At 33.4% G+C, this 20,033-nt stretch overlaps 1 protein-coding gene across 1 annotated transcript in view; it reads right to left on the bottom strand.

Annotated features, from left to right (window-relative positions):
* Positions 1-3,263: 3,263 nt before the first annotated feature.
* The window catches only part of LOC147760881 (uncharacterized), a 52,130-nt gene continuing 35,360 nt past the window's right edge, over positions 3,264-20,033 (bottom strand). Inside the window, exons 4-10 of the mRNA XM_087018101.1 lie at positions 17,027-17,152; positions 16,247-16,433; positions 15,806-15,948; positions 15,123-15,300; positions 14,704-14,846; positions 5,849-5,909; positions 3,264-5,414 (exon numbers count right to left, since the gene is read on the bottom strand). Of these exons, the coding sequence (XP_086874227.1) occupies positions 5,327-5,414; positions 5,849-5,909; positions 14,704-14,846; positions 15,123-15,300; positions 15,806-15,948; positions 16,247-16,433; positions 17,027-17,152 (926 nt within the window). The 3' untranslated portion in view covers positions 3,264-5,326. The remainder of the gene's footprint in view (positions 5,415-5,848; positions 5,910-14,703; positions 14,847-15,122; positions 15,301-15,805; positions 15,949-16,246; positions 16,434-17,026; positions 17,153-20,033) is intronic.

Raw genomic sequence — 20,033 nt, 5'->3', positions numbered from 1 at the left:
AAAAAGCTCATGGCGACCATCCTCAGTCACCACCTTATAATCGCTTTCTATGATATCGTTCCCTTCCAGCACATCGTCCAAATAATTACCTGTGAAAAAAATCGTCAGCATACAGCGGCGCTTTGACATTACTGATCTCGAATTCTAACGCGAAATAACGCATATGAAATTTATCTCCAAGCTGAGGAGAGCGACGCAGACGAAACCTTGAGACCGGAGGCCCCCCGTAGCTAGCTCCGCCCACCGTAACAGACATCGGACAATAGAAAGGCTTGCGTGTAATCTCCTTCTGTTATAACTCCTTGGTACATCTTACTCACATCTTACGTACATCTTACCTAAGATCTAATAAACGGATATATTAGATCTTAGCTACGTCCTAGCCGGACGCAAGGAACCTAAAAGCCGTGCGTGGAAAACGTAGTTGGGACCTAAGCTTAACTTTTCGACATGATCAACAGCCGCTTCGTGCGATCTTGCTACGTCCTAGCCGGACGCAAGGAACCTAAAATACCGTGCGTGGAAAACGTATTTGGGACCTAGGCTTTAAATACTAACTGAAGGACGAATACGATGAAAGCGTGCCACATATAGATAAACAATGATTGTGTGCAGTCGGGCAGATAATCAGATAAGCGGTTGGGACTTGGGAGATGACAATTAAAGCTGTCACTCAGCAGCATCGGTAGAGGGAGAGGTGGCAATTAAGGCTGTCACTCATCACCTTAAACGAGGCCAACTCAACTAACTTCCCTTACCCCAGCTGACTTACTCTAAGCATTGTGTCCTATTGTGTTTACCCTGTAATTATGTGCAATTTGCGATACGTAAGTTTATCCATATCCGTAATGTCACCTTCTCTGCACAAAAATGTAGTTTTTATTTGAAAATGTCATTTTATTGACATTTGTACTTTGATTAACATACAAAGTACTTATTACAATACAGGTATTTCTATTTTTTATTTCTGTGTTTTTACCTTCGTCCTTGTCAAATCTTATTAATATGATGGGGTCATGCCGATACTCCCCCGCACCGATATTTCCCCTTAGTAAATTTTTGCATTATGCGCATCGATACGACCTCACACCAATAGATCCCTGCATCGATACATCCCCTGTAAAATTGCCGTTATATACGCGCACCGTAACTCCCCCACACCGATACTCCCCAGCATCATTACTCCCTCTATGCAATTTCCACGAAACTGAGAGTCTAGGTAACAGAGTCAATCTCTCTTTAATTATACAGGTTAGGGTTAGTCTGATGTAAGTGGGTCAAAATCAAGGGCGAGGCCTATGCAAATTAATGGGAACCGGACTGTCTACCATGAGGGAGTCTGTCGCCTCACACTGATATTGTTTCACAGATAGATTTGATTAATTGGTCAACGAGTGGGAAGCACGGCCTACACTGTAGAGGCAATACTTATTTCAAATGGAAAAACGAATTGGGTATTGGTGGGATATGTGGAAAAAAATGGCCGCAGGGAAACCCTTGATGTTGTTTTTATGCTTTTTAAATCACGTACACTCTGGATTTGACAAACCTCTTTGAATGTAAATACAGTGTTTTTCACTTTTTACATGTAGACATCCCCTACCCGGTACAATGTACATCTGCCGTCGTCTTCACCATGCGCTTTTAGACAAAACACAATTAGTGAAGAAACGTTTTACCTCTTGTCTTCAACTTATAGAACTGATGAATATCCATTTAACAGAGGGGTCTAGTTCGAAAGGTAGCTTGGTGGGACCATTTTTTCCTCATATTTTGAAAATTAATGCCAAATTCAGGGGTGGATCCAGATATGTTTTCTGACAGTCTTCCAAATTTTCATTGTTACTAAAATAATTTTAATTATTAAAAATAAATAAAAGGGCTCTAAGTTTGTGAAGAATAAGTGGCATGATTTTTCTTTAACCGTCACTCGGGCGGCAGTGCCTGATATAGGGTTTTCTTCAATTTTGATGCAATATCACATACTTAACAGAATATTCACCAACAATAGGGCCTATATAATTATGCACTGCAAGTAAAATGGATATTTAGAAAATTTGACTAGTAAAGGTCTTCAAGCCCATGGAACTTCAAAGTCACACCTTGCAAATACCAAAATGTAAACAAGAGGTAATTGTATTAAAATTAGTTTATTTCCATTTTTTCCATTAATTTCCATTTTAACACTTTTTTTACATAAAACATAATAATCATATTACTGTCTTTTTTCCATGAACAACTAAGAACATTGTTGACATAGGAAAAATGTCAATAGAACAATTTTAAATATCGACAGGACAACAGAGGCAAGTGATGGCTATATATACAGACATTTCAGTGTAAAAACAGCATAACTTTAGGACAAATGGCCCGATCAGGCTGGTTTTGGAACTTCACCTGTGTATAATGAATATTCATCAGTTCTGTAAGTTTGAAGGCAAAAGATAAAAGGATTTTCATCTTATTTGTATAAAGTGCATGGCGACAGTGACAGGCACAGGCAATGACTCTATGTATATACACATCTGTGTCTGTACATAAAACGGTTGTTTGAAAACGCTGTAAACAGGTACTCTTGTCAAATGTTTTAGCTGCCATAAAAGTAGCCACATGGCATTTAATGCCAATTACACAGCTGTTTTGATGCGATACAGTAATCAGCATGGGACGTAACTTCATTCTTTTTGGAAGAAAATATTACGAAAATTGGAACACTTGACCACAAGTGTATGGGCTTCAACCTTGTGGGGTCATTTTGGTTTAAATATTTTTATTATGGAATGATGAGCCATAACTACAGATTTTCATTGAGCAAAGGCATTATTTGGCTTTATCAGCAATAAAATCTAGAGATTTTATGAAAATTGATGACAGGGTTTTGAAGAACTACCTATAGTGTCATTAAACTGGTGTTGAAACAGTGTTCATAAGTGCTCAGGTAAAGAAATTTGAGAAAGATTTTTCCATTAATTCACTGAGATCTGAAGATTTATTTTTTATTAAAAATAATGCATGTTGGGCAGTAAATAAGGAAATTTTGGCAAACACTGACAGTTACCTTAAGTTTCATATATGAAATGGATATCTCAAGAAAATGATTAGATTTTTTTTCCATATCTCTCAAAAATTTTGGTCAAATAATATCCACCAAAGCATTACACAATAGACAAGAGTGATTAATCCAGTAGTGAATAAAATGTTAGTTTTTGGATATCTGAAATGGAGGGTATTATGTAATTAGTGCAACAGTGTAAAAACAATACTTGAGACAAAAACAGTATGTATTATTATTATCAGTTACAACTTCATATACATCTTCACATGAATTTTCATTCTGCCTGTAAAGCACAATATTTACAGTTGAAAGCTATTAATTTCCTAGACATGAAAAACGAAATGCCAGATGGCTGTGTATGAGGTAAATTACACTAACAGTGAATAGTCTGTATCTTTGGCCCTTTTTTCCCTCCATCTTTGCTGAAACGTAAAATTTTAATCTGAAAATTGTAAATCATTTACCATACATGAGTATCATTCATATGATATTATTTAACTATATGTATTTGAATTCGTAATTTGTGTATTAATCAAAATGACAATAAAATGACATTTTCAACTAACAACTTATTCTGCTGTAATTGAAGAAATTCACGAAATTGCTGACAGCAAACTAGCCTCAGAGACTCCTCTCAATTCATGCACACATAAATTACACTAACCAACAGTAGAACCCGACTGTGATCAGGATAGAAAAGTTCTCTTTTTCATTATGATGACTTTTGTATATCAAAACCACTTCCATTCTATAAATTAAAAATAACTGATATTAAAAGTAACCACGCTGTAAAGTGCACACATTTATGCAGAATTCCATGACAATCCAATTTAAAATCCAATATGCAGCATACACCTGATATGTAACTGATGTGCTTAAAAGTCATAATCTACATCTGTATATTTGTACATATACAATAATGACAGACCATTTTAGGGACCTTTCCCATAACCTTATCGGACTAGCTGGATCAATCTAACTCCTGGGGGATTCTCCCCAAATTGCATTCAGTTTAAGCAGGCTTAAATGTTTGGCACAGCCCCTCGTAACTTATATTGGGAAAAAATTGTAGTCTATGATGTTGTTGATGTTGCTTTGCAAAGGGGTGTGCCAGACAATTAAGCTGATTACAATGACTGCACCTTAGCAAGAATACCAGCTGATATAGATCAATCCTGCTAGTACCATAGGGTTATGGCTGGTAACACAGTCTTAGCTGCAATATTCCTTTCATAAATAGTCTTACTAGTTTTATTCCAATAATATCAGGCAAACCATTATACCACAGCCAAAGTTATTGAATGAATAACCTCTTTATAAGATCTTTCACTAATTGGTGGTCTTGCTATAAAACAGAACAGATTCACAGATACTCTTGTTAAGTAACAGTGAAAACAGTTAAGTAGAAATGAAAAAAATACCCTGATAGTTATCATCCTGTTGTTTAACTATGCATGTGTACATTAGAAAACAAATTCACAAAAAAATTAGAGAAAATAAGACATCTTACAGAATCTGATATAAAGATATATATCACAAGAAATCAAAAGCTTTTCTTCAAATATATGCAGACTGATTATAAGAATGATAAAATTACAGAAAACAAATAATTACAATTTTGTGCAGTTGAAGAAAGATTATATTGCACTAGGAATCCTAGACTAAAAAATAAATAAACATTAAAAAGATAAAAAAAACTTTAATAAATTATAATGAAGAAAATAATAAAAAATAAACAATGGTGATCACAATAATAAAATCATGGATTATTAAACAAGTGAAGTAAGGCCTCTTGTTCATGAGAACTATATAATACAAAAAAAAAAAAAAAATATATATATATATATATATATATATATATATTAGCCATACTGGGCCCTGTTTGACAAATAATAAATGAATAAAATAGCTTTAGCTGTTCACTGAAACAAAACAATGAAGAGTGCAAACAGTACTTTGAATAGGACATTACTATCTTCCATAACATACTTGGTATCACACCGAATAAATTTGTTTTATTCCGTGAAATTCAGGTAAACAAAGTTATTCTTGTATATAATTCACTTATCTCCTTGGTGACATTCCTTCGTTATCCGAAAAGACAGCTATTGTATATTCTTATTACAAATGAGGGAACCCCTATCTATATTTGGAAAAGTCATATTTGATTGTCTGTTTACCTCAGCAATATAACTGTTATTGCAATGCTGTCATAAAAGTTATGGTTGATTTTAAAGATGCAATAGTCACATAATCCTCTGTATGCAAAAATCACTTTGGTAAAGGTGGAAGCTTCCTTGGGACAGCTACCCTCTGAACTTCTGGTTTTAGTTCTTTCTTCTTCTTTTTCTTTTTGCGCCTGTATATAAAACAATGAAGCTTCCTAAGCTTTTATAACACATTTTAAAGCACGTGCCACACTTCCCTTACCTATACAAGGGGAAAACAGAGGGAGTGCAAGCTCGACAATGAAATATATGCTTTAAACAAATGAAGCTGACATATATAATGTTATAGTTATCTTTATTACATATCTAGATAAAGCAACCAGCAATGAACTGTGAAAAATGTTTATAAGAGCAATTTTCTTCATATTTTTGGCAATAGGGGAATTTAAAATACAGAAATGTCAATACACATCGACTATAATTCAAACAGGATTAAAATTTGATTGTCAAAAAAAATAAATAAAAAAAAAATAAAAAAAAAATAATAAAATAAATAAATAAATAAATAAAGTATTCAAAATAAGTTTGCCGTGCACAATGCAATTAAACTTTTCCCCCCACTTACTTTTCTGTATCAGGCGAAACAGTGTTTTCATAATGATGGATTTCACTGCAGCCATTTCCACCTAAGATAATGGAAATATATTTGGAAGTACAATTAAAAATATTACAAAATCATTTTATTCGATCATTTTAACATATGCTACATGACATCGAAAATATGAAGTAACATGGAATAAAATGATTTGCATGGGTTAAATTTGTGTATTGATAAAGAGTGACCAAAACTAAATCATTCATTAGGAAAAAATTGTAAAAAAAAGTACACACCTGCTTCTATCAAGACATAATTATCTTAGCAGATAACTATGCTAGTTTACTTCATTTTATGAGACATTTATGTGATATATCTATAAATTAAAGCAATACATATGCCACAGTTGACCATCCTAACCCAAGCAGATTGGTGGTTATCTACCTAGGTGAGATTTTAGTGTATTTTCTAGCTAGCAATGCTTTATTCAATTTTATAAATACAGCATTTAAAAAGAAAAACAACATATTAAATCCCTACAACGATATACCTAATACAAAATATGACAATTTGAAATTTAGTTTAATACCTTCAAAACAATTTCTAAATTACTTGATGTTAATTTAAGTGTTTAAAGCACAGATATGCCAACAGAGTAGCAATTATTCTAAAGTCACAGATGCAACTATTTTAATAACTATGTGATCAGTATGATGAAAGTTACTGCAGACATTAGCTTTAGCTATTAATAATGACATTGTTCAAAACGCATCTCTTTATTTTCACCCTGAACTTATAGCACAGAAAGAAAAAAAAGGTAATTTACACATAGAATATCAGAAAATTTTACAAACAAACAGGCAAGTGGCAGCTTTTAGCACCTTCTCTAATCTTTCTAATGCATTTTAAAACAAACAATAAATCACTTTGTTAATCCTTTGACACCCATAATTTTTTAAAAATAAAGAGGGTCAGATGATTAAATCACAAAGGCAGACATACAGAATATAAACCATACAATTGTAAAAGTGTAAGTTTTTAGTATGAAAGCAGGTAAAACGTATCAAAATTAGTATTACTGTTAAGATCACAAAGCAAGCTGAACTGAGTCAAAGAAATTAGGCAATTGAAAATGTGTTAGACTTAAAGAAAATAGTAAAGCAATCAAATGTATTGATAAAAAGAGCACCTTCAAGTATTGTTTTATAAAATTATATAACTAATGAAAAATATAGTACCTGTACGTAAAATAACCATCTAAGTCGATTACTTTGTCCTCAAAAGTATGACCCATATATTTAACTGACACTAATTTTCAACTCTTTTCCCCCAATTTGGCAAATTTTTGATTCACAATTCATAAAAATCAACACTGCATATGGTTTGATCAAACACAAAATATGGACAAACTATTTCTACTAAAATTTAACATGCCTAACCATGAGTTAATATAATTTCAAATTAGAATACAGCTATAATGCAATTTATATATCTGCAGTAACATGTACACTATGTATGAAGAGTATAGCCATCATGTATTAATTCACCATACTACAGCAACCCATTTGTTTCAACCAAATTTATTTGTCTTTAAGCAATTTCAAAAAATTTCTACTAGGAAGGAAACGTGATAATCTGACTGCATACCTTGAATTATTTTTGAAGATGGCTCCTCAAGTTACTTCAAAGGCCATAAAACTTTTTTACTTTCTGACTTGGAATAATATACCATACTTCAATACCTTGTATGTTCCACTTGCTTTTTTCAAGCTTAGTCCCATTAAATATAAAAGTATGCAACATTACAAAAAGTATTTTGGTTTCTTTTGTAGCACTGACAAATTTTGTGTTATGCAAATTAAGTCAACATTAGATAAGAAGTAAAGAGGACATTTGCAGTCCTCCTGCAACATCTCTAAATATATAATATCTAAAGTTCCAATGCATTGCCTTCCCTGTATGTAACAATCTAAGAATCAAATATCTACGTTTCTCACTCTAAATTCAGGAATAATTTGTGGGTCTAACATATAATCAAATATTTACATAAAACTACAAGGCATGAAATTGATCAAACACATCTGTAAGGTAAAATGAGCTGTAATAACTATCTTCAAACATTCATTTTCCAAAGTGATGAAGGACTCTGGATCCATGTTGGATGAATAAGTAGAACACTTATACTCGTTGGCTTCCTCCACCTACAAAACATTGATGTTAACTTTAAATATAATACCAAATTTATTCAAAGTGCGTCTTTCTTTAATATATATTTAGACTTGACATTTAATATGGAATAGTTCAGTTTCAAAGGTATGCCTAAGTAAAATGTGTTCTTCATAAAAAAAAAAAAAAAAACTCAGATCTTATATAAGATATAATATGAATGGATAAGTGTGTGGTCAGGTGGGTCACTATCAATTAACTGACTACCATGTCTGCTGCACTGCTGCATTATGTATTGTGCAGTGATTTAAATGGCTGGTGCACCTTTGGGCTGGTCTAAGTTTGGCTTTGGCGAAGCATGGTTCTCTCAAAAAAGTATCCATATGTAGGCTACTACTGCATATAAGAATTTGACATTTCGCATGCAAGTGATTGGTTTTGCAGTGCTCAAAATGAGTTAAGCAGTGTTTTATAAAATTGTTAATTTGTGCCAGAATGGCTCAAAAAAGACATATGCAGACATTGCCAAGCAGATTACTGTGTAACAAGGAATGGTCTGCACAGTTTTATAGAGTTATGCCCAGACTGATGTACCTACACAGAGGTCACACCCAGGGCTCACTGTCCTTCCAGGTATGCTGCTGCAACTAAATAAAAACAGCCGATTTTGTTCAGAATGAGGTAAATCGCCATCAGAATGCATTTTTCAAGGCCCTAAGCAGACATCAAACTGGTTTTAGATAACATTTGAGGAAGCCACTGTAAATAGCAAAACATCATTGGCTGTTTCTCCTATGAATTGGGGGCCATCACCGTTTCTGGGTAGAACACTGAAACTGCACGGCTTTCTTTATTGAAGTCAGATTCCATCTAGTCAAAACAGAGTTTACAGACATCTTAATGAAGCCTACAATGAAGCATGTGCCGCATCTAAAGTGATTAGCCTAAGGGTCATTAAAAGCATCAGCATTTGGAGTGGATTTCACATTGGTGCCAAAAAACCAATGACAGTCATCTGAAAATATGAACATCAAATAAAGGAATAATATGGGAACTAATTTGCTATCATTTGATAAAAGGCACCTTTCGAACAATTTATCATTGCACAATGAGATTGCTGGTTCACACAGAGCACTTTTAATAACAGATAACTTTGATCAACCAAGTGAATGAGCCGCTACTAAGGCCATCAAAATTGCCATATTTGAACCACATACTAGTACTAGGCAATATGTGGGTAGGTCAGTACTCGCCAAATCAATGGTCTACATATCCCACAAAATAACTGAACCAAACTAGACAAGTTTTGACCAATGCCTGGAATTTTATTCCAGATTAAACTCAAAAACCTATCCCAAGGAATGCTTTTCTGCTTAAGAGTCCTGGTAGCAACCAGATGAGTCCAAGCGTAACAGTGAACTTTGCTGTGACTAGACACTGACATGAGGGTCCTTTGTGAGGTATGTTACTCTTTTACACATGATAATTTGGAAAATATGGAGATCCAAAGTATCATTTTTAATGCTCGTTTAATGACTTAGAATAAACAATGTATTTTTGTTTGCTTCACTGGTATGACCTGATGTCACAATAACATCAGAGAGATCATTATTTTAATCCTTCTTTTAAGTTATCAGTCAGCAAAAAAAAAAAAAAAAAAAAAAAAAAAAAAAAAAAAAAAAAAAAAAATTAATGAAAAATGATTTGGAAAAAATGTTCCATATAAAATGTCAAGTCTGTATATTACATCCTAGTAAGTTATAAAATGTTCAAATGTTGCTACCTGAGTTTCAGATTCTGGCAGGCAAATTTTATTGCTGTTAATGGGGTTATAGTCTGCTTGAACTCTCATACTTTACAGTACCAAATAGGGGTCTAATAAAGTGTCATAGCTACACTGGTTTGTAACACCCACAAAATTGAACCATGAGAAATTCATGAACAGTTCAGTTGTGATTTCAGGTAAATAAAACCATCTAAAGCTACCACTAAAAGTTGATTTATATAATCAGTAAATCATTCCCCCATATACAACTTCCAACATCTATGCAATCCAATGGCCTTGTGCAACCTTTATTAATTGGCAAAAAAAAAGTTATAATAAAAATAAATGAGGGTCAGGATATACTTATTATATCATATACCATACCAGAAGCTGAATCTGATCTGAAGCTCAAGGTGCAATCGCAAGCCATTATTTAAAATTAACATCATTCTGTTTGGTGGGTTGAAAGGTTCAATGACAGGTGTACTATAGTCTTATGGAATGTACAGTGTATGCTATTTTAGGAAACTACTGACACTTCAAAAAGTAAGTTCTGGTTTCAACCACCTACTTTAAACTTACATGCAATACACCTATCATATTTGTGGTTTAAGTGCAGAATCACATTTTTAAATCATTTTCTCATTTGGAGACAAATTCTGACACTTGAAATGTTTATTTGATTCCAAGATAACCCCCCAAAGAAATATATATTTAGATACAAAAATAGAGTAAATACTAGTGTAAGTTTAAAACATATCATCCAATTTATTAATATTTCTAGTGTGATAATACTACTTCATCATTAAACAAACGAGTTGCATGATCACACTAAAAAATATTTGTTAAATAGATGAAAAAAAAATTGAATATTTTACTCTTCCTCTATATTTGTATATAAATGTATATTCTTGGGGAGTGGGGGATTGTCCTGGGGGGCATTGTCCGGCACTAGTGGGCTTGATTTGATCTTAAAGTGCAATTTAAGATCACAGATTGTCTTACATGAACTTAAACCACGAGCAAGGCTGTATTCCCAGAGCTTTTAGATCGGTCTATCCCCACGGGGAGTCTCACTAGATTACTGTCAGATAATCCGGCTTTTTTCAAGCTTAGTCCCATTAAATATAAAAGTATGCAACATTACAGAAAGTATCTTGGTTTCTTTTGTAGCACTGACAAATTTTGTGTTATGCAAATTAAGTCAACATTAGATAAGAAGTAAAGAGGACATTTGCAGTCCTCCTGCAACGTCTCTCAATATATAATATCTAAAGTTCCAATGCATTGCCTTCCCTGTATGTAACAATCTAAGAATCAAATATCTATGTTTCTCACTCTAAATTCAGGAATAATTTGTGGGTCTAACATATAATCAAATATTTACATAAAACTACAAGGCATGAAATGGATCAAACACATCTGTAAGGTAAAATGAGCTGTAATAACTATCTTCAAACATTCATTTTCCAAAGTGATGAAGGACTCTGGATCCATGTTGGATGAATAAGTAGAACACTTATACTCGTTGGCTTGGCTTGTCCGTCCCGCCTACTACAAGCTGTAAGGGAGTAATTAACTTTCGTGTCCGCTCGGCTGACAGCTATTTAGCGTGAACACCCAGAGATCTAATCTCTGGAAATGGGGTCTAAGACCATTTCTAGTCTAACAGCCAATTTAGTTGTCTCCCCTTACACATTCTCCTATTGAGAGCAGAGGTGTCCTCTATTGTGAGAGGAGGTGTCCCCCATTATGAGGGGAAGAAACTGCTTGACCACTTAAGTAGATGTTTGACCATTTTTGAACTTAAAAGCAGATTCAGTCCATTTTAAGACTACTGCTATAATGATTAAGATCGCATAAGATAACTAGTTATCTTAAATTGCACTTTAAGACCATATCCAGCCCACTAGTGCGGGGGAGCTGGGGGGGGGGGGGATATTCCTGATACCTGTTTATTTAACTATATAGACAAATGGACAGGCATATCTAAATAAAGCTATGGAAACAGCCACAATACAAGATGACCATAATTTACTTTTGCTCATTTCGTACATACATATGACTAAAAACTTTGAGTCCAAAGCCTTGTATATAGATTTAAAATGCTGACAGAGTAATACACATGTAGTGCATGTATGTTGCCCATATAATTCTACAATAAGTGAAAATTAAAATCATACCATTAATACATTTGATAATCTTGTCTACATGTTTTTCATCTTGATTAAATAAATTCACTGTAGCCATCTTAAATTTTGGCTATTTAATGCATTAATTTTCATCATCATCATGAGCCTATTTGCCATTTCCACCTCAAAGCTCATACTGGCCATGCAACTCAAGTATGTACAATGGGTGCATGATGTACTTACTAGTAGTTGTTAGTTTAGATGTAACTGTGCTATGAGCAGATATGGTACCAGTAGGAATGTAGAATTTGATCAAAGAAAGAAAGAGTTTAGAAAGACATTGAATCAATCAAGTATGAGTAAGTAGCACACAATGAAGACAAAAATGACAATTTTTTAACCATTTTCTTATTTTACTTAAAAAATATTTCTGACCAAAACTGAGAGAGGTGCATCAACATATGAGACTGAATACAAAATCTATTTCGTTTTTTTTTATGCTTAAACAACACCAGGCAAATGAGAAAATATAACATGTTAAGCCTTCTATTGGAACATGTTAAATATGACAAACCTGAAAAAATGTGCTAATTAATTCACACCTAAACCAGGGTATTTTGTTGTATTCAAAATGAATATAACCACACCTCACACATTTAAAAAGCTGCAGGTTGTGAAAAATAGATTATAGCAAGCTCATTGGCATTTTGAATTGACAATTTACCAAATTTGACCTTATAAGCACTAGTGGGCTGGATTTGATCTTAAAGTGCAATTTAAGATCACAAATAATCTAACACGGTCTTAATCATAATAGCAGTAGTCTTAAAATGCTGTATCTGCTTTTAAGATCACAAATGATCTAACATCTACTTAAGGGGTCAAGGATATTACAAATACGTCTAAAACTCGATTTTTAGTTTTTTATACGTTAGAAATAATCAATATTGAATCTAATACTCAATTAAGTTATATTTTTGCAACACGGACTAAAAATATATATTTGAACGAGTTTTTCTACCTGTCCATGGCCTCTAGGCTCGGCCTCCGTTGTCAAGCACCGTTACTATGGGGGGCGGGGCAAGAATGGTTGTCTAACTTGTCTTAAGCTGTTACGCGTGCACTGGCAGCTAATAAGTCTTATGTCAGCTAAACTGAGATTATATTGTTTCCATTACATTGTTAACAATATATTAAATTTTCTCCCTTAGCATCTCAATCACATCTAGGTAAAGATTTGAGATCACACTTGAGCTGCTGAGAATTCGTACAACGTCTGGGGTTGTCAGAAAAAATCGTTAGGCAATCATTTTATTCACAAAAAAATTGTAACAGCAATCAAGTTTATGAATAATATTGCCACCCAAAACATTTTCAAACTTGCATATTATGGTCTTGGCACTCTCTGGCATCGTGGCTGATACGTACCCACATTTGGCCATTTCTTGGAGTAATTCTTTCTTTGCTTTCTCCATTTTCATGTCTTGGTGTGTAGAGTGGCGTCCACGCACGACGGGTGGCATTGTCCTCTGCTTGCACCTCAAGTAATTTTCTTTTTGTTTGTTAGCCCTTCCTTAGACACTTCCTAGACAGTGCACAGACTTCTACTGCGTCAGGCACAATTATGATTAATTACGTCAGTGAAACGAGAGTAGGTAGGCCTACTCAGCTGTCAATCATTTCTCAGGGAAGAGCGGCTTTCATGGTGTGAATAAGTTTGCGTACAAAAGTAAGATTTTCTGGCATCTAGATAGAAACAAACAACCCACATAATGGTGTATAGACCTTCCCGATCAATAAGATGATAACAGGTGGAGGTGCAATTAATTTGCTAAATTAGCCCAATTACCTGAGACAAATGGTTTATGAGCGATTTCTCAGCTTTGAAGATTGATAACATAGTCTAAATTTCAATCCCCATATCTCATTCTTTAACCATCAGATTGACATGAAATTTGATGTGTCTGTGTTTCAGTATAATATCTAGTCAACAGAGTCTTGAATTTTTGATTGACCTTTTATTTTTGAAGTTATTAAAACTGAAAGTGGAAGGTCCATATATATTTCGTAAAATTCACGTTTTATCAAAATAAAATCAAAAGTAAAGATAATAAGAGAAAATCCTGACTAAGTTTACTGGTTTTTGTGCTAACCTTTAGATAGCTATTTCAATCATATTTATAGGGCTTTTTGTTTAAGAGAAAATCTTGATTAAAAAAATGACAACTTTAGCCCCAAAATGCTGATATTACGTCACTCGTGTTACACTGTGACTACAAACTTTGGAAAATTGTTTTGCTTGCTAGACCACATCCTTTAGTTAATAGGAAATTTAATTAGCTGCATTAGTTTTGGACTTTTTCGTTAATATCCTAGACCCCTTAAGTGGTCAAGCAGTTTCCTCCCCTCACAATGGGGGATGCCTCTCCTCACAAAAGAGGACACCTCTGCTCACTATAGAAGAATGTGTAAGGCGAGACAGCTTAATTGGCTGTCAGTGCAGAAATGGTCTTACTCATGGTTTAAGATCACATAAGACTATTTGGAATCTTAAATTGCACTTTAAGATCAAATCAAGCCCACTAGTGAAGACTAATGCCATGTAAGGAACTTTTATCAAAAAACCCATTTCTATGTAGCAAAAAAGTGGTACTTCTAAATCACTGTTATTTAACATACTATTTTATAATAATATTATATTCCTGCTCTTATATTGAACTGGGTTTCCTGCACTTTAATTTTTATTGGAAAATAATTCCACTGAATAGATAATCATAAGGTTATAGGTACACACTACCTCTTACATAAAGAGAATTACATACCAGAGGCAACCTTTAAATCAAAAGACATTTCTCCTCTTGGATCCTCCACACATCTCATCCATCTACAAATATATTTCCCTCCATGCTCTTTCTTGATGGTTTGGATAGTCAAACAGCCATCCTCTCCAGATATACCTGATTTACTGAAAGATCACAGCACATCAATGTTTAGGCAAAACTAAAATGGCATAGCTTATAAAGTTAATGATGTTTCTGTTATAATAATATGCTTGGTGATGAATAACTCAATAACAGTCCTATCTATTAAACAAAAAAATCTGGTTCAACATATCTTACTAATGGTATCCAGGTAAATCACAAACAACTGTACCCCCCCTAGCATATGTACATAGTTATCAGTTCAATGTATCAATTTATTTTAAGAAGCTCATGCATTTATTCTTTTTTTCACAATTTACCTTGAATCAGAGTTTATTGCCCTTCCTCTGGGATCAAACCAGGAGACCTCCATTTGCTGGTTGGTTGTTTTGTCTTTCACAGTTGCAATCACCTTCAAAGTGTCACCAACATCTTTCTCTATTTCTTTTCCGCTTGGTTGAAGAATAAGGGTTTCACTACAGGGGCAAGATCGATTACCTGGGATAATGTAAAAAAGAAGTTAACAGAAAAGACCGCTGTGTCAGGAAGCAACAGAGCAAAACAAGTTTCATATAACCAAGTGGTGTTGAAAGATTAATTCATTTTGTGCACTCCTAAAAAATAACTCATCCTTGCACTTGTGAAGTTTCAGAGATTATCTACTTAAAATGAAACACACTGTGACATTCAACATTAAATAAAATTTATAATTAGCTATTTGCACTGCTAGTTTGTTTTTTTTTTAGATTGTCACAAAATAACCAGTATTTAAAATTTACTGCTTTGGCTAGTTTCAACATAAATTAAAGGTACTAACAATGGACCTTGTCAGGGAGTCAAAGGACCATAACATAACTACTTAACAATATGATATCACTGCTCCTGTATCGCACAGGGTGTCTCGCACTTAAGTTTTTATTGAAAAATAATTCCACTGATAATCATAAGGTTGTACGTTAACATTATCTCTTACATAAAGAGAAAGTTTGAGAGAATTACATACCAGAGGCAACCTTTAAAACAAAAGACATTTCTCCACTTGGATCCTCCACACATCTCTTCCATCTACAAATATATTTCCCTCCAAGCTCCTTCTTGATGGTTTGGATAGTCAAACAGCCATCCTCTCCAGATATACCTGATTTACTGAAAGATCGCAACACATCATGTTTTGACAAAACTAACAATGGCATAGCTTATAAAGTTTATGTTTCTGTTATAATAAAATGCTTGGTCATGAATACCTTCTTACAGTCCTATCAATTAAACAAAAAAGTCTGGATCAACAAATCTAACTTAATAATGACACCCAGGTGAATCACAGCTCAGACAACTGCCCCCCCCCCCCCCCACACACACACCATATTACATAGTTATCAGTTCTACCGTATGTATCAATTTATTTAAAGAAGCTTATGCATTTGTTCTTATTTTTACACTGTACCTTGAATCAGAGTTAATTTTTCTTTCATTGGGATCAAACCAGGAGACCTCCATTTGCTGGTTGGCTGTTTTGTCTTTCACATTAGCAATCACCTTCAAAAAGTCACCAACATTTTTCTCTATTTCTTTTTCGGTTGGTTCAAGAATAACGGTTTCACTAGAGGGGCAGGATCTATGACCTGAGGGAACTGAAAAAATAAGTTAACAGGAAAGGCCTTTTGAAGCAACAGAGCAACACAAGTTTCATACAAAAATTCATAGTCAGCTATTCGCACTGCTATTTTTGAAAGATTTAGACATATTTATACATTATCATTCCATATTAATTTGGCATCGATCATGAAATAAGCAACATTTAAAACTGCACTGTGTGCTGCCAATAGATGCAATCGGTATTTAAGCAGAAATAAACTTAGTTTATCTATGTGTAATAAATGTCTTAGTGTTGGTAAAATAGGATGTAATGCCTTATTTGTAAACAGATGATTTGCAATTTAATAATGAGTAACACTGCATATATTTTGCTTATATATAATAATATAATCAAATACAAATTACATTAAAGTGTGATATGTCTGTTTTTAGAATATTTAATCTGATCAACATGCTACTTTTAGTATTACAAATTAAAGTTAATTTATTCAAAAAGCATTTTTATCAGAACTTTCCCTTGCCTAGTATTTTTTTTTATCCAGACATAACAAATATAACAAAATGCACAATGACGTTAACTAAAATGGTTAAGTGCTTTTTGCACCATTAATTAAGTGTTCAACTTTACCTTTTAACAACTTACTAGGTTTCTTATATATGACGATGGCAACAATAACAATACCAATAACAGCTACTACAATAACTGCGATTACTATTCCCACAATCTGTCCTGTAGTCAGACCATCTATCACACCTGAAAAGAAAGGAACATTGCAAGTTTGGTGATTTTCTATAAGCTTCATTAATAATCAAAATCTTAATATACAATTTATCCTGTATCAGTATCACAGTATATATATTCAAGAGAAACAGTCTATGTGAAAAATTTAAATTTTTATCTTTCCAACAACATGAATTGTTATTGTTGAAATATGTGATGACTTAGGCAACTTCAGTTAACAGTAAAAAAAGTCACAATATAACTGCATGTTGTTGTGAATCACAGTTGCCAATTGCAATATTGAGTTGCTTCAGATCTCTCCGATACAAATTAAAACAACCTAAACAATTTTAAAAGTACTGAATCCAACTTTAATATGATTTTTCAAAAATTATGTTTTTAAAACAAACGTAAGAGAAACCTAGAAAGAGCTGAGAATATGTAAGCCAAAAGAAATGGAATACACAGACTCCTAGCAGGAAGCATAACACATTGCTGCTGAGATAAGACATGTAGATATTATTTGAACTATTCTTTTCCTGAATGTCATGATCTAGGACAACAGGTAGTAACACTTCCCCATTTTATTGGCTAGGCTATGTATTCCAATGAATTTATCACTGTACAATAAACTCATACCACCACAAAAATGTTAATCTATGACTTCCTTAGTAGGAGGTGAAGAAGGAAATACAAATGAACAAAACATAGTGAGTGCAAAGTCACTGCAGTGCAATCAAGTGACAAAAATATTCAAGGAGAATAAGAGAAAAATGAAAGCCAGATCACAAAATGGGACGAAAAGTTTGATTGGTCAAGACAACTGCAGCAATGAAATAAGCAAGTTATAGTTTATAAACTATATAATGATTTTGACCTAGAAGCTATCAATATTCAGATAAACATAAAGGCACTGATACTAAGAGCATGTGTCTAAAACAAGTAGTTTGAAGTTACAGAGTTACATAAAATTAACTCAAAAGAGAGACAGAGACTTGCTAGGTTAGTATACTTATTTAGTTGTAACGTAAGTTGCATCCATCAACGTCTTTTATTTTACCTTGAACATGTATACACACTGTTCTATTTGCAGTGACTGCACTATCAATAGTTGTTATGCACATATAGCAACCTTCATCTTGCTCAGTAACATGCAGTAGTTGAAGTTGATATGTGGTAGACTTTACAGTGCCATCCTTCACCCACGTCACATTTGGTGTAGGATTCCCGGATACATTGCAGACCAATGTAAAGGCATCTCCTACTTGCAACTGGGTATCATTTGAAATCTCATCTATTGCTGCATAACCTATATTAATAATGCAGATCCTAATCTTTACTTCAAAATGGCATTGTCAATGCAATGAAAAACAAGGCAGCAAAGCTGTCAAATGTACAGACAAAAAGCAGAAAATGAAGATGCAGAAAATAGGTCATTCTGTCAATTTTGATACAATAATAAATAATGCTTATATCAGCACAGTCAACACTAAAATTTAATCATGCACAACAGGTAACATGGTCAATAAGATTACAGTTTCAGGACCATATATGAGAGTTCAAATTCACATAAAGAAAATCCCAATATGTGAAAAATGATGACAGTGCATAAAATAATATTACATAATGTTTAAAGACATAAAAACCAATACAACTGCTCATGTGGAAATACAGAAAATGCACAGAACTTCTGGTGAATGGGAGTTAAAAGTCACATCTTGAAGATGCTAGCGTTTGAAAAAATAATGAAAACAAGGCAGCAAAGCTGTCAAATGTACAGACAAAAAACAGAAAAAAAGCGCAGGAAATAGGATACTGTCAATTTTGATGCATTAATGTATTATGCTTACTGTAACTGCATAGCCAACATCAAATTCTAATTCTGCATAACATTGAATTAGGACGAAAGTAAAATGTGTAACAAGCATTAGACTGAGTTCCCATACCTAGATCAATCTAACAGGATCAATCCAACTCCAAGGGGTTTCTCACTAAATTGCTTTCAGTTTAAGCGGCTTAGGATTCTGGCATGCCAGTTTCAGTAGGCGTGACAGACAGCTAAGCCACTTACATTGATTGCAATTTAGCGAGAATTCCCTTGGAGATACATTGATCCACAGTTTGCGTGATAGGGTCTGGAAATAGTCCCTAAGGCTTGAGGGTGATAAGAGTTAAACTTTGGAAATGCCAGAATGAGATAAAGTGAAAATTTCTTAAACTCATTGCTTAAACTCAATTTAAAAAAAAAAAAAAAAAAAAAAAAAAATATATATATATATATATATATATATATATATATATATATATATATATATATATATATATATATATATATATAATCATACTTGTAAGTTAAAAAAATACAGAAAGTGTTACAAAGTTACAGTACAGGGCTCCTGGTGGATGGGAGTGATAAGTCACATCTTGAAAATGCCAGTTTGAAAAATTAAAAATTAAAGAAAAAATTACAAAAATATTCCACTAAAGCTCAATTCAGTCTAGCTGCATAACCATGATATGAATCATCCAACTTCAGTTTAAACAGTGTAAACAAGTCACAGAAATATAATATATTTTGTTTTACCACAAAAAGGGCAGTCATAGCTATTATTCTGATATCTGAACTTGTCATCAGACCATGTGACCTCCATAGGTGGCTATACTTTGTAATAATTTCTTAAGAGATTTTAACAAAAAAAAAAAACTTTTTAGAAAAAAAATTATTTGCCAAAAAAGAACAGTTATTATCCCTTTAACTGTAAAGTCAAGTTGCAAATATTGCACAACAGGTAGTATCAATAAAAGTGAACTGTTACATACCCTTGGGAGTTATAAGTCACACACTGAAAATGCCAGTAGGTAAAAGATAAAAATTTCAAAAATATATACAACAGAATAACATGGTCAATAAGAT

Source organism: Lingula anatina, chromosome 7 (genome assembly GCF_051362555.1).
Source record: "Lingula anatina isolate TDL-2025a chromosome 7, LinAna3.0, whole genome shotgun sequence".
NCBI lineage: Eukaryota > Metazoa > Brachiopoda > Lingulata > Lingulida > Lingulidae > Lingula > Lingula anatina.
This window is presented reverse-complemented; position numbering and strand designations above follow the sequence as displayed.